Source organism: Coregonus clupeaformis, chromosome 19 (assembly GCF_020615455.1).
Source record: "Coregonus clupeaformis isolate EN_2021a chromosome 19, ASM2061545v1, whole genome shotgun sequence".
NCBI lineage: Eukaryota > Metazoa > Chordata > Actinopteri > Salmoniformes > Salmonidae > Coregonus > Coregonus clupeaformis.
Window position 1 is genome coordinate 57802078 of NC_059210.1, and position 16038 is coordinate 57818115.

At 42.9% G+C, this 16038-nt stretch overlaps 1 protein-coding gene across 1 annotated transcript; it reads right to left on the reverse strand.

Moving 5' to 3' along the window:
* Window positions 1–7622: 7622 nt before the first annotated feature.
* On the reverse strand, window positions 7623–13217 carry LOC121551576 (hemicentin-2-like). Its single transcript, XM_041864288.2, has 7 exons — window positions 13190–13217; window positions 12450–12797; window positions 11782–12042; window positions 11007–11288; window positions 10665–10761; window positions 7900–8011; window positions 7623–7749 (listed from the first exon to the last, which is right to left on the reverse strand). The coding sequence occupies exons 1-7, from the start codon at window positions 13215–13217 to the stop codon at window positions 7726–7728; spliced, it is 1152 nt and encodes a 383-aa protein (XP_041720222.2). The 3' UTR covers window positions 7623–7725.
* Between the last annotated feature and the right edge of the window lie 2821 nt (window positions 13218–16038).

The following is a 16038-nucleotide window of genomic DNA, read 5'->3' on the forward strand; positions in this document are numbered from 1 at the left end:
TTCTGGCTTGTGTGTCTTTTGTTATTGGTGGAAACGAGTTGAATAGAAAGACACTGATAGGCCATCCTTTGTGTCAATCTGTAAGCAGGGTCAGGTGGAGGGAGACCGCCCTCTAGTGGCAGAATGGTATTAAATTCATGCTTTCTAGTTATGTGTATGCAAATTTGCTATTCGTTTTTGGTGGTGTGTGGATAGAAATTACTAATGCCAGGATTTAGTAAACGAAGCAGAGGATAATGTGAAGCGGAAGTCTGAATAGTTTGTTTATACAACAGTGAGTTATGCAGAAAGTTCACGTTGAACAATGGGAGATCATTTTTACTATTAGGCTGATGGCGTAGTAAACATTTTTCGAAGGTTCTGGATTTATTAAACAATAGGTTTATATTTTAATAAATTAATGCAACAGGTTTAAATCAGTAGATTACTGGAAGGTGGTTATGGGTTTGTTATTTATAGCTTTAGTGAATTTAATGAAAAATTGAGTTATCCGATATGTTCTGAGGGGGGAGTTTTTTTTTGTTTTTTGTTTTTCCCAGGATGGAGGGAAATCTCCTACAGTATATGTTAAGGGACAGTAGGAGACAACGTATCATTTAAAAAAAAAAATAGATGCCTGGAATAAAATATCACTGCTTACTTATACGAAGTAAGGGTTTATATTGGCAAATGAGTGAAATATAACATTAAGAAGGGTGACAGGAACAATATACGGGGAAACAGATATTTCCTATGTTCTTGATTACATTTTGCATTTTGGCCATTTGGCAGGCGCTCTTATCCGGGGCGACTTGCAGTTGGTGAGTGCATACATTTTCATACTGTAAAGAAAGGGGCAATTCTACGAAATAATGTCTGGCATAAGGATAAATTATTAAATGTATTAAAGTCACTGTTTTGATATGCGGAAATATTGACACATGGGTAAAGCAATGTGTGAATAGGGGGGATGGTAGAGCAGGTTAGGATAAACTTTGGTAGAGCAGGAACAGGTTACTTTGGTAGAGCAGGAACAGGTTACTTTGGTAGAGCAGGAACAGGTTACTTTGGTAGAGCAGGGACAGGTTAGGAGACACTTAGGAAACACTTTGTGGCCTAGGGTATAACGAATTACAAAAAAAAAAAATGTTTTGTTCCAGATGTGTCATCTGTGCACAGAATAATCACCAAGGTAGAGAGAGCACCCCAGGGGGAATATCCCCTGGCAAAATATCCAGTCCAGCAATCGGAAATTGATTTTATAGAGTTATCACGGAGTGAAGGGAAGAAATTGGGTACAATGCCTACCAATAGTGTTGATCACGGTTAGGATAACCCCAGATAAAGAGGGACTATCCCCCTTTGAAAAGGTTTTTGGAAGCCCATATAGAATGACCGAGCTAGGAAGACTAGAACAGACAGACATAGAAGTAGAAGACACTCTAGCAGAACATATGAGGAGACTGTTCATTAACCAAACACGTATGTCAAAGATTTTGTGCCCAACAGGAGAACTAAAGGAGAAGGTAACCCACTCTATCCAACCAGGTGACTGGGTGTGGATCCAATCCCTAAAGAAGAAAGACTGGAAACCACCCCGTTGGGAAGGTCCATATCAGGTCCTGTTGGTGACGGCCTTCGCTGTAAGAATCGCCGAAAGATCCACCTGGGTGCATGTCACACACTGCAAAAAGGTAAACCCAGCTACACCTGACGAACAAACACAGAGTTAGGAGAAAGAACCGATCACCACTAGGGCTCGAGGGTTGGCTCCTTAACGAAGATTCCCTTACCCTGTCTGATCATCCCTGTGTGAGTTTGATAGAAGGTAAAGCAATGGGTTGGCCTCTGGCGTCTGACATGTTCGCAGGGCGAGGGTGGGGATTCACAGGTCTCCTGGCGGTAGGTAGCTGTCTGATTATGGGGGCCATACTCCTAGCACACCCAAACCCACCTGACCAGCCAGAAGTGGTAGTTAATCTAACTCAAGTCAGTAAGGACAGGCCCGAGGAAGGTAAGAGCAGGCAGAGAAGGCAGCTTAACGTAGGGAAAGGGGAAGTACTGTCTGAAAGTCTGAATCACGCTAAAACAGGTAAAGGCTACTGATGAGGGTATATTGGATTTGACCACAAATGCTGTGAATATCCATTAGTGGCTTTCTGGGTAGAGATCAACCCAGCGGATGTTACAGTCCCGACCAGTGAAATATCTCCTTCAACTGAGGTGAGTGAGACTGGGGCTGTGGTGAAGATAGCGCAAACTATAGATTTGAAGGAAGTAGTGGAGGTGGAAACTGGGTATAGGGATCCGAACCTATGGTTGGAATGGATACAGTATACAACAAGAACTATGTCCCAAGAGGACTGTTACGCCTGTGGGACAGCTAAACCTAGATTGACCACTACTCCGTTCCCCTTGACGGGCCTTAACTCTCCGTCAGGTTTATCTTGCATGGTTAAATTGTTCAAGTCACCTGGGAATGTGGTAAAGGAGTCTTGTATTGACTTGCACTATCTGTATACCCCGGTTACGAAGTCCCCCTGACCTAGATTACCTCCGTTTGAAGTCTCAGGGGAATCTTATTATAGTTTTTCTAAGATTGATAAGATAGGATACAGGGTAGGTCATCTTAGCTCCTGCTCCCACATCGAGAATGTCACAACTAAAGAGACCATGACCAATCTCTCCTCTTTGTTGCAGCCAGAGGATTTTAGGAACCAAAATCAGGCCCGTGCTGACATCTGGTGGTTGTGTGGTGGTGGTAACAGATTATGGCCTAATCTACATGCGATTTGGACCAGAACCTGTGCGTTGGCCCAGCTGGTAGTGCCTTTCACTCTCGTCAAACGATCCAACATGTCAAAAACTGGTTGGTTGTCACGTATAAGGCGAGACCTCCTCCCAGGATCCTTTGATGAGAGGGTGTATATCGATGGGATAGGAGTACCTCGAGGGGTTCCAGAAGAATTCAAAGCTAGGAATCAGATTGCAGCTGGTTTTGAATCAAGTCTTTTCTGGTGGTCAACAATTAATAAGAATATGGATCGGATAAACTACATCTACTATAACCAACAGAGGTTTATTAATCACACTCGTGATGCAATAAAGGGATTGGCTGAGCAAACAGCGGCAACTAGTTTAATGGCATGGCAGAATAGGATAGCTTTGGATATGCTTTTGGCTGAATGGGGCGGGGTTTGTGTTTTGTTTGGATCTATGTGCTGTACTTTCATCCCCAATAATACAGCACCTGATGGGTCAGTGACTAAGGCCCTCCAGGGACTCACCACACTGGCAAAGGAACTGGCTGAGAACTCTGGCATTGACAACTCATTAACTGGTTGCTTTGATAATATGTTTGGAAAATGGAAACAGATTGTGGCAACAGTGGTGGGGGCAGTTCTGGTGGGAATGTTCAGTTTGGTGTTATGTGGATGCTGTTTAATCTTGTGTGTGCGAAGTCTTGTGTTAAGGTCTTTGGAAAAGGCAGTATCCCTGCAGATGGTGAGGTGTGGACCCGTCCCAAACTCAGACCGATGGAACGACGACCTATATCCTCCCGCTCTAGTGGAAGATGCAGAACATTTCAATCCTGATGAATCTGTATTAAATGAGACAATTTTTTATGTTTAAGAATAATATATTTTCAATGAAAGTTATAGTGAAAATCTAAACAAGAAGTGTTATGGTTGGAAGTAAACTTTGGTAGCATGCCAGGCAAATTGTGTTATTATAGTGTGTTTTGTACTAGTGATTCATTTTATATGCAAATCAACTTATATGCTTCAATGTGTGTGATTCATTTTTATAACAAGATATCATTTGGGAGTATGTGTGTAATATTTAGTCAAAGGGTGGATTGATAGAATAATTTGGTAATGACTAATTATTACACTCCACTTTATGAAATGTGTTAGAATCCTGAGACTATAATCTAATAATGTGTGTGTGTGTGTGTGTGTGTGTAGGACCAGTAAAGATTTTGACATTGTGTTACTATTTAGCAATTTGAGTAGGAGTTAGACCAGACAACAAAGGACAGGGAGAACTGTCTACAGACAACTGAGAAACCAAGATAAAGAGGCCTCCCAATTTAGGGAGGAGAGAAACCGTTAGGCTTGGAAGAGTGTATGTGTGTGTGTGACCTGATGGTCAGGAGAGCAGTTTTCCAGTGGAAAACTACAGCCCGCCTAAAGAGGGGTGGGATTTTTCCTCTGACGTGTGCGTATAAAAATATTGTATGACCATTTTGTTTCAGAGCGCTCTCATGAATAAATATGCTGACCATTGCAGGATTGAGTCTTAGTTTAATTCATTTAAACTAAGAGATTTACAACCTTTTGGGAATTAATCAGAGATTTAACAAGTAGTTGACTTCAACCATTGAGATAACAAAATTCTTGTGACATCTACATAGGAAGGCCAAGCACAGGAAGTAGCTCTTTCAGTAGTTTAGTTGGAATAGGGTCCAGTATGCAGCTTGAAGGTTTAGAGGCCATGACTATTTTCCTGAATGTGTGAAGAGATATAGGATTAAAAAACTTGAGTGTCTCCATTGATCCTTGGTCCTGGCAGTTTTGTGCAGACTCAGGACAGCTGAGCTTTGGCGAAATATGCAGATTCAAAGAGGAGTCCGTAATTTGCTTTCTAATGATCATGATCTTTTCGTCGAAGAAGTTCATGAATTCATCACTGCTGAAGTGAAAGGCATCCTCTCTTGCTGCTTTTTAGGTAGCATTGCGACTATCAAATAGAAATGTTGGATTGTTCTTATTCTCCTCAATTAGGTTGGAAAAATAGGATGATCGAGCAGCAGTTAGGGCTCTTCGATATTGCTCTGTACTTTCTTTCCAAGCTAGTAGGAAGACTTCCAGTTTGGTGGAGCGCCATTTCCGTTCCAATTTTCTGGAGGCTTACTTCAGGGTTCGGGTATTTTCTGTATACCAGGGAGCTAGTTTCTTGTGACAAATGTTTTTTGTTTTTAGGGATGAGACTGCATCTAGGGTATTACGCAAGGTTACATTTAGATCCTCAGTTAGGTGGTTAACTGATTTTTGTACTCTGACGTCCTTGAGTAGGTGGAGGGAGTCTGGAAGGGCATCTAGGAATCTTTGGGTTGTCCGAGAATTTATAGCACAGCTTTTGATGGTCCTTGGTTGTGGTCTGAGCAGATAATTTGTTTTGCGATTGCAAACTTAATAAGATGGTGGTCCGATAGTCCAGGGTTATGAGGAAAAACATTTAGATCCACAATATTTATTCCACGGGACAAAACTGGAGGGTATGACTGTGGAAAGGAGTAGCTACAGAGACATGTTGGACAAAACCCACTGAGTCGATGATGTCTCCGAAAGCCTTTTGGAATGGGTCTGTGGACTTTTCCATGTGAATTTTAAAGTCACCAAAAATTTGAATATTATCTGCCATGACTACAAGGTCCGATAGGAATTCAGGAACTCATTGAGGAACTCTGTATACGGCCCAGGAGGCCTGTAAACAGTAGCTATAAAAAGTGATTGAGTAGGCTGCATAGCTTTCATGACTAGAAGCTCAAACGATGAAACGCAGTCATTTTGGGGGGGGTAAATTGACATTTACTATCGTAAATGTTAGCAACACCTCCGCCTTTGCGGGATGTGCGGGGGATATGGTCACTAGTGTAACCAGGAGGAGAGGCCTCATTTAACACAGTACATTCATCAGGCTTAAGCCATGTTTCAGTCAGGCCAATCACATCAAGATTATGATCAGTGATTAGTTAATTGCCATAACTGCCTTGGAAGTGAGGGATCTAACATTAAGTAGCCCTATTTTGAGATGTGAGATATCACAATCTCTTTAAATAATGACAGGAATGGAGGAGGTCTTTATTCCAGTGAGATTGCTTAGGCAAACACCGCCATGTATAGTTTTGTTCAACCTAGATCGAGGCACAGACACTGTCTCAATTGGGATAGCTGAGCTGACAACACTGACTGTGCTAGTGGCAGACTCCACTAAGCTGGCAGGCTGGCTAAAAGCCTGCTGCCTGGCCTGCACCCTGTCTCATTGTGGAGCTAGAGGAGTTAGAGCCCTGTCTATGTTGGTAGATAAGATGAGAGCACCCCTCCAGCTAGGATGGAGTCAGTCACTCCTCAGCAGGCCAGGCTTGGTCCTGTTTTTGGGTGAGTCCCAGAAAGAGGGCCAATTATCTACAAATTCTATCTTTTGGGAAGGGCAAAAAACAGTTTTCAACCAGCGATTGAGTTGTTAGACTGCTGTAGAGCTCATCACTCGCCCTAACTGGGAGGGGGCCAGAGACAATTACTCGATGCTGACACATCTTTCTAGGTAATTTACACGCTGAAGCTATGTTGCTCTTGGTGACATCTGACTGTTTCATCCTAACATTGTTGGTGCCGACGTGGGTAACAATATCCCTATACTCGCCAGTTTTTGCCTTAGCCAGCACCGTATTCAGATTAGCCTTTACGTCGGTAGCCCTGCCCCCTGGTAAACAGTGTATGATTGCTGGATGATTACTTTTAAGTCTAATATTGCGGGTAACGGAGTTGCCAATGACTAGGGTTTTCAATTTGTCAGAGCTAATGGTGGGAGGCTTCGGTGGCTCAGACCCCGTAACAGGTGGAGGAGAGACCTGAGAAGGCTTGGGCTCTGACTCCGACTCGTTGCTTAATTGGGAGAACCGGTTCAAAGTTTCTGTCGGCTGAATGAGCGACACCGGTTGAGCATGCCGACAGCATTTCTTTCCAGAAGCCTTGAGAAAATTGTCAGGCTGCGGGGACTGTGCGAGGGGATTTATACTACTATCTGTACTTATTGGTGGCACAGACGCTGTTTCATCCGCTTACATTGCCCTTGCCTAACGATTGCGTTTGAATTTGTGCTTGCACCATAAGGCGATAGTTATCCTGTAAATTATGAGCACAGCGACTGCAATTAGATGGCATAGTGTTAATGTTACTACTTAGCTTCGGCTGGTGGAGGTCCTGTAGAACCATGTCCAGATAAAGCGTCCGGGGTGAAAAAGTTGAATGACAAAAGTCGAGCGAGTAAAAAATATAAAAATAACTAAGACGTTGGTAAAATGTGTTAAATTAAAATAGATTAAACGGTTTAAAAAAACATAAGTAAAAACCGTCAAGTTTGACAGGTAGCCAAGCAGCAACAAACAGCGTAGTACGGAGACAAGTGACAAACCTCAAGGGCTTGGCTCAAACGCATGAGTGATGAGGGGGGTTTCCAACCGCTCACATGCTCTGCTCCAGACTGCATTATCCACTTCGGATGGGATTAGCTGTAAAGTGACTGTATGACCCAAAAACTGGGAGGTGATTTCTTTACTGTAACACCTTCACAGGATGATATTGGACATGTGTAGACCAGACAAGTAGCAACACTTCATGTATTCTGTATTGAAATGGGATGATATTGGACATGTGTAGACCAGACAAGTAGCAACACTTCATGTATTCTGTATTGAAATGGGATGATATTGGACATGTGTAGACCAGACAAGTAGCAACACTTCATGTATTCTGTATTGAAATGGGATGATATTGGACATGTGTAGACCAGACAAGTAGCAACACTTCATGTATTCTGTATTGAAATGCGATCATTTTATAATTATACCCTTTTTGATCATTTTCTAACCCTGTTTATGTAGAGGTCGCAGCCAGAGGGTCTTCTTCAGCCAGACGGTCTTCTTCAGCCATAGGGTCTTCTTCAGCCAGACGGTCTTCTTCAGCCAACAGTGTTTCTGACATTCTGAGAGGAGAGAGAGAACTAGATGTCACTTTAAACTAGGGGAACAAGTGCACACTTCGGGAGAAAGGAAATATTATTTTGAAGCAACCTAATCCCATAAATCATAAAGCATCATATGGCATCAAAGTTATTTTCAAGGGAGAAACTTACAGCCAGCGTATCATACTCAGGAGACATGGTCCTTCTATTCAGAGTCATGTATGTGTCATCAGGCTGCGCCATCTGTGCCTCCCCTCCAAAGTCCATTCCTCTTGGGTTTCTCCTGGAGAGAGTGACAGAGGACATGCAGCAGTCCCAGGTCAACAAGCCATAACACTGTAGACTAAAGGTCATGCAGTAGTCCTGGGTCAACAGGCCATAACATTATATAGAGTAAAGGTCATGCAGCAGTCCCAGGTCAACAGGCCATAACACTGTAGACTAAAGGTCATGCAGCAGTCCTGGGTCAACAGGCCATAACATTATGTAGAGTAAAGGTCATGCAGCAGTACCAGGTCAACAGGCCATAACACTGTAGACTAAAGGTCATGCAGCAGTCCCGGGTCAACAGGCCATAACATTATGTAGAGTAAAGGTCATGCAGTAGCCCCAGATCAACAGGCCATAACATTATATAGAGTAAAGGTCATGCAGCAGTCCCGGGTCAACAGGCCATAACATTATATAGAGTAAAGGTCATGCAGCAGTCCCGGGTCAACAGGCCATAACGTGGTCCTCTGTAGCTCAGCTGGTAGAGCACGGCGCTTGTAACGCCAAGGTAGTGGGTTCGATCCCCGGGACCACCCATACACAAAAATGTATGCACGCATGACTGTAAGTCGCTTTGGATAAAAGCGTCTGCTAAATGGCATATTATTATTATTATTATTATTATTATGTAGAGTAAAGGTCATGCAGCAGTCCCGGGTCAACAGGCCATAACATTATGTAGAGTAAAGGTCATGCAGCAGTCCCAGGTCAACAGGTCATAACATTATGTAGACTAAAGGTCATGCAGCAGTCCCGGGTCAACAGGCCATAACATTATATCGAGTAAAGACGCACTTCTTTTTTATATGTCGTCATTTCCTGATTGGATTCTCAATACCCATAGAATGTAAATACCTCGCCTCTTAGAAGCACAATAAGCTGTTCACGCAAATGCTGTGTCTCTAAAACATACAGTGAGGGAAAAAAGTATTTGATCCCCTGCTGATTTTGTATGTTTGCCCACTGACAAAGAAATGATCTGTCTATAATTTTAATGGTAGGTTTATTTAAACAGTGAGAGACTGAATAACAACAACAAAATCCAGAAAAACGCATGTCAAAAATTTTATAAATTGATTTGCATTTTAATGAGGGAAATAAGTATTTGACCCCCTCTCAATCAGAAAGATTTCTGGCTCCCAGGTGTCTTTTATACAGGTAACGAGCTGAGATTAGGAGCACCCTCTTAAAGGGAGTGCTCCTAATCTCAGTTTGTTACCTGTATAAAAGACACCTGTCCACAGAAGCAATCAATCAATCAGATTCCAAACTCTTCACCATGGCCAAGACCAAAGAGCTCTCCAAGGATGTCAGGGACAAGATTGTAGACCTACACAAGGCTGGAATGGGCTACAAGACCATCGCCAAGCAGCTTGGTGAGAAGGTGACAACAGTTGGTGCGATTATTCACAAATGGAAGAAACACAAAATAACTGTCAATCTCCCTCAGCCTGGGGCTCCATGCAAGATCTCACCTCGTGGAGTTGCAATGATCATGAGAACGGTGAGGAATCAGCCCAGAACTACACGGGAGGATCTTGTCAATGATCTCAAGGCAGCTGGGACCATAGTCACCAAGAAAACAATTGGTAACACACTACGCCGTGAAGGACTGAAATCCTGCAGCGCCCTCAAGGTCCCCCTGCTCAAGAAAGCACATATACAGGCCCGTCTGAAGTTTGCCAATGAACATCTGAATGATTCAGAGGAGAACTGGGTGAAAGTGTTGTGGTCAGATGAGACCAAAATCGAGCTCTTTGACATCAACTCAACTCGCCATGTTTGGAGGAGGAGGAATGCTGCCTATGACCCCAAGAACACCATCCCCACCATCAAACATGGAGGTGGAAACATTATGCTTTTTCTGCTAAGGGGACGGGACAACTTCACCGCATCAAAGGGACGATGGACGGGGCCATGTACCGTCAAATCTTGGGTGAGAACCTCCTTCCCTCAGCCAGGGCATTGAAAATGGGTCGTGGATGGCTATTCCAGCATGACAATGACCCAAAACACACGGCCATGGCAACAAAGGAGTGGCTCAAGAAGAAGCACATTAAGGTCCTGGAGTGGCCTAGCCAGTCTCCAGACCTTAATCCCATAGAAAATCTGTGGAGGGAGCTGAAGGTTCAAGTTGCCAAACGTCAGCCTTGAAACCATAATGACTTGGAGAAGATCTGCAAAGAGGAGTGGGACAAAATCCCTCCTGAGATGTGTGCAAACCTGGTGGCCAACTACAAGAAACGTCTGGCCTCTGTGATTGCCACAAGGGTTTTGCCACCAAGTACTAAGTCATGTTTTGCAGAGTGGTCAAATACTTATTTCCCTCATTAAAATGCAAATCAATTTATAACATTTTTCTTGTTGTTATTCTGTCTCTCACTGTTCAAATAAACCTACCATTAAAATTATAGACTGATCATGTCTTTGTCAGTGGGCAAACATACAAAATCAGCAGGGGATCAAATACTTTTTTCCCTCACTGTAGGTATCCTAATGGCAGGGTTGGGCTCAATTCCATTTCAATTCCAGTCAATTCAGGAAGTAAGCTGAAATGTCAATGCTTTTCAATTAGGAACATTTGGAATTGGAATTTGGTTTACTTTCTGAATTGACTGGAATTTAAATGGAATTGACCCCCAACCCTGGTATCCTAATGGACTCACCTCTTCTTCAGTGTGGTATAGAGGATGACTAGGAGAGCTCCAGCTGCCAACACAGCCACCACCCCCACAATGGGAGCCCAGGGAAACTCTGGTTTACCTGGGAGAGGACGACTACCAGATAAAGGCACAACATCTACTCACTTCAAAACATTTAACCTACAACCCTGGTGAGTTGAGAGTGCTTAATGGAGGGGCAGACTGGGACAAGAAATCAGCCCAGGCATTTACTAACACACTGGCCCACTTTTTTCCTCAAGATCCCTATTATTAGCCAAATAATTATCATTTAGACAGGCCCACTAGGTGAAATATAAACCAGCCTTAATTAAATGGATATCTTACCTGGTATGCTGAGATACACAGGTTCAGAGTAAAGTGGTCCATATTTATTTTCAGCCTTGCAGACGTACTGCCCGCTGTCCTCAGAGCTGATGTTAAGGATGATGTAACTCTGCCCTGATCCTGTTTCTGAGAACCCTGTCTGTTCTTCATTCTTCTTGTACCAGGTGTATTTGTCCACTGGTGGGTTGTCATCACGGCTGCAGGTCAGAGTCACTGATCTGCCCTCCACTATTTCCCCAGAGGGACTGACTCTGACTGACACTGAGGTGTTCTTTGGGAAGTCTGGAGGGGAAAATGATGAAGACAGTTTGTGACCTCTAGATGAACACCCACAGCTCATGTTGTGGTGGCATTGAGCTGTTTATGGCATGTTATTTGGCGCATGTTAACTGGGGGTTCTACCACTCCAGAGGGGGATACTACGAAGCAGGATCAATGAGTTAGCCAGCTAACTTGCTAAATATTCTAAAATAATGTTTTATTTCTTAGAAAGATAAGCTTAAAATGGGCATGGTCTAATTGACTAAACAACCAAAAACACATATTGAAGTTTAGCTTTCTTAACGAATCAGAAAATCAATGGTTATTTCAGGTTGTTTATCAAAGTTAGCTGTAGTATACCCCTTTGTTGTTTTTTAAGCTAATGCTAAGATGTAGGTCAGTAAACAAAGCCATATTTGGGTTGCTGACTCTCAGAACCAATAGATGATTTGCTAGTGACATAAACGGATGAAATTCATACATTTCCAATATCCTCTCTAAGCACTCTACTCACATCCCACTACAAGGATCACTGCCGGACCAGGGGAATCCTCTCTGCTGCTCACCCCACAGGAGTAGCTGCCTGCATCCTCCCTGCCTACCGGGTCTAGTTCTAGGTAGTTGGCCGTAACCATGACCTTGTTGGTGTAGGTCAAAGGTTGTTTGTCCCTGTACCAGGTGTAGGTGGGATTTTCACTCAAGATGCAGGAGCCACAGGTCAGGGCTGCCCACTTGCCGTCCACAACTAGGTCAGAGGTCAAATCAACATGGAGCCCTGGGTAGAGTGGGAGTCCTTTTGATTTGATTTGAGTTTTGATTTGATTTAAAACAAAATAGCTTTATTAGATCAAGTCAATACCAGCAAAATAACAGACAGTACCAGAAAGCATAATAGATTCTCCTCCCAAAGCTTCCAGAAGATTATCCTATTTTATTGTTTCTTATAATTACAGATGAAGCCAATGTTTTTTCAATGGGAGTCATCCGCTGACGGATGATGGACAGCGGAGATGATTGTCAGTCAAAAAAACGTATATGCTTTTGTTGGCCTTTGTGCAGACTTTGTGCGAATGCAACTCGTCCGAAAATAGCTGACTTGAGTTGAACATTTGAAGGACAATGATAAATGGATAATACGATTTTATCCGTATTCATGTGGATGAATTCATGCCGTGGCCTTACCTGTCACATTTAACCTGACTCCTGGATTCCCCATCCACCCCTCAGGAGTGACGTCAGTCCCAAACAGGAAGCTGTAGGTGCCTGAATCGCTCTCTCTCAGGTCTGTGATTCTCAGTGTACAGAGACGGTCACTGTCCCCTAGATACTCCACACGGCCTTTGTACTCAGGGTTCAAATTCAGATCCAGAGGCTCGGCACCAAGCTCTTGACCTTTGAACCAGAAGGCTGTTGTGACTTTGTGACCCTTGGGAAACGTGTAAGAGCAGGGCATGGTCACAGAAGAGCCCTTTAAGGAGCAGACTTTCCTGCGGGTGTAAGTCACACTCCCGTTGTCCTGACCCAGACACCCTGAAACATAGGTGACACATCAGGATGCTGAACCGTAATTCCATCATAAATGAATTGATACTGAAGATGGTCACACTCTATATACTATGGGATGTCAACCTCTTTTGGTGAATTTGTTTTTAACTGACAAACTAAAAAAGAAGTTCCAAGAAGTAAGAAGTACATTTGTGGTGGTATCATCTGTTCTAAGAAAGTTCCAAGTCTTCGGAGGAAACCACCAAAAGAGAAGTATTGTGAGGTTTAGTTGTCAACTGGAAACAGTACACACCCTATTTTCACTGTATGACTGTATACTGCTATATTCTCAACAATGTCATAAATCCAGATCATTCATTTTCAGGGGGTAAACAAACAAGTACAACTAAAATGTTATTTAATCTCATCTAGTTTACCTGTAGTCATGAGCAGGATGATTGCCATGTTGGAGTGTTGAGATCCACCACCCTGCAGAGATAGAAGATGGTGAAGAGGAGGACACAAAAGCATCATCATCATCATCATCATAATGACAGAACATACTTCATGTGCAGTATACTCAATGCAAAATAGTATGGTGATTCAGATCATGGATCGTCGTACTGTGTGTCTATTTATACTACTGTGTGAGAGCTCTAACCAAATAATTCCAATGTATGTATTTCTTTTAGTACCTGCAAATGAACTAATTGAACTTGAACAAAGACAAAAATAATATAGAAGCACTCTTACCATGTTGAAACAGAAGTCCAGTCAGAGACTCTTTCTTACGGTCACTGAAAAGTAGAAAAACGTAGATGGTCACTGATGGAACTTCCTCTTCTCTTCTTCTCTTTTCCTCATAGTTTTTATCTTACTATTTCACACTGAAACATGACCAGGCCCTAAATATACTGGATGATTTTAAAGTTGTCAGACCCATTACATTTTAATTTAGGTGTGTGTGGTGTGCGTGTGCGTGTGTGCGTGTGTTGGTTAATCTATCCTTGTGGGGATCTAAAATCCCACAAAGTCCCCAGAAGGATAGTAAAACAAGTACAATTCTCCCTATGAGGACAAATACTATTTTAAGCTTAGGGGTTAGGGTTAGGGTTAAGGTTAAGGTTAGGGTTAGTGTGTGTGCGTGTGCATGTGAGAGAGAGCATGTTCTATGTTCTTTGCTCCATCATGTTTGTCTCCCCCCTCCTCTTCCACATCTTCCTCATATCCAGGGTAGTTATGGTGATGGTTACTATGGCCCTGGAATGTTGGTCCATGTTGGTCCAGTTGCTGCAGATTGAATGGTGGTACATTCATGCTGCAAACAGCCCGTTCCATCTCATCCCAATTATGCTCTATTGGGTTGAGGTCTGGGGACTGCGCAGGCCACTCAAGTAAACTGAACTTGCTGTTTTGTTCCAGGCAATGTTGTTCCACTCCTCGTAGGTGATTTGATGATGTTGAAATGTTGAAGTTGAAATGGTGCTGGAATAGTGGAGGCAGCTCCTGTTTTCTTTGCGACTTGCGGTAACTCTCTGTCTTCTAAATCAATAGTTGTTTAGTGGTCCTAAAATATCGGAAACATTCACTTGCTTGACCATACAGTAGGTCATGTAACTAGTCTGTTACATGCAATATGCTTTGTGGACTAAAACGGACAGAGGTTGCTATCCGGTTTTGTGATAAAACAAAGGTGTGGATGAATTTATTCTGCAACTGTGTCTTCTTATTGTCTCGGCTTTAGGCCTATGTATCACGGTGTCAAGGCATATGAACTAACAGGTTATAGAGCAAACAACGCAATTATCACAACACATAGGTTGTAATATGGCTTTTTTGATTGGCTTCCCCAGTGATTTTACCCACGCACCGCTACTGCTCACGCGTATCAATCTAATGATCGAATAACTCGCACACACACACAGAGAGAGAGACACCAAATTTCACCCTGGCAATTTCAGACTAGGCATACACTCTTCTAACGGCAGACTAGGCATACACTCCGTTAGAAGAGTGTATGCCTAGTCTGAAATGGCCAGGGGGAAACTTGGTGTGTAGATTTTTGAGTGCCAAGAAAGTTTGTCGTTTTCTATTCTAGCTCCTCTACCTTTCCTAGCTCCCTTTTGCTTAGCCATTAGTGTTGTTGATATTAAAATCTAGTGTATTGATATGTTCAACACTATTTGGATTGGGATATTGTAAATTGCTATGATTTATTTATTTGTGAATGATGTATGCAAGGTGGCTGACTGTATATAAAAAAAACAATTTTATGTCAGTTGTTCTCAATGAAATGACTCTACAATTGTTGTGGCAATGGGCACTTCAAATAGAGATCAAATAAAAGTGTACACAGTTTAGCACATCAAAGTGCATTCTGGTGTTTATTGAGACAGAATGGCCAGTATTGGGATGTGCTTGATTATCACATGGTACCCTAGATGATAACTACACCAAATGTCCCACAGAACAAGGAGACCCATTGGAAAAGTTTTATAGACCCATCATAGATTTCGTATAAAACCTCCCTGGGTCGTCCTCAGCTCTCTCTGGCCCTCTCCCCCCATATCCCTGGGGCAGGGAGCTGGCTTGTTGTAGTGGCGCCCCCTGGTGGCCGCTGGCGGGGGTCGGGCAACCTCCCTGAGTCAGCCTCTGCCCTCTCCATATCCCTGGGGAAGGGAGCTGGCTGTGGAGCAAGACTCTAGACAGAGTCTCTGGGTTAGAGCATTAACATCACCTGTAAATGCACACTGGACAGGTGTAAAGAACACGTGTAAAAATGACCATAGCAAGCTTTCTAATGACCTGTAAATGCACACTGGACAGGTGTAAAGAACACGTGTAAAAATGACCATAGCAAGCATTCTAATCACCTGTAAATGCACACCATAGCAAGCATTCTAATCACCTGTAAATGCACACTGGACAAGTGTAAAGAACACGTGTAAAAATGACGATAACAAGCATTCAAATCACCTGTAAATGCACACTGGACAGGTGAAAAATAACACATGAAAAAAATATATACCTTTGACACTTGAAAAAAGCAGTTGATTGCCAACCGCCATATAAAATCCACAGAAGAAAAAGAAGATGAAGATGATTATTAAGATTGAAGGAGGAGGGATTAATAGAAACTAACTAGGTTTCCCCACTACTTTGTTCATATAGTTGGTTCAGAGTTAGTTTTGATATTTCAACCTGCTTTTCCTGATCGCGTCTTGTGTGGATGGACAAAATCAACATACGCGCGTGCCTGGTCTAGTCAACATGTCAGAGGCACTAT

Bases quoted from the DNA above. Each gene is read 5' to 3' on its own strand.
- LOC121551576 (XM_041864288.2), bottom strand. From the start codon at position 13,217: ATGGCAATCATCCTGCTCATGACTACAG. The intron at 12,798-13,189 runs GTAAACTAGATG...CCTATGTTTCAG, and splicing joins CATCCTGCTCATGACTACAG to GGTGTCTGGGTCAGGACAAC. The intron at 10,762-11,006 runs GTAAGATATCCA...GTCCTCTCCCAG, and splicing joins TGTGTATCTCAGCATACCAG to GTAAACCAGAGTTTCCCTGG.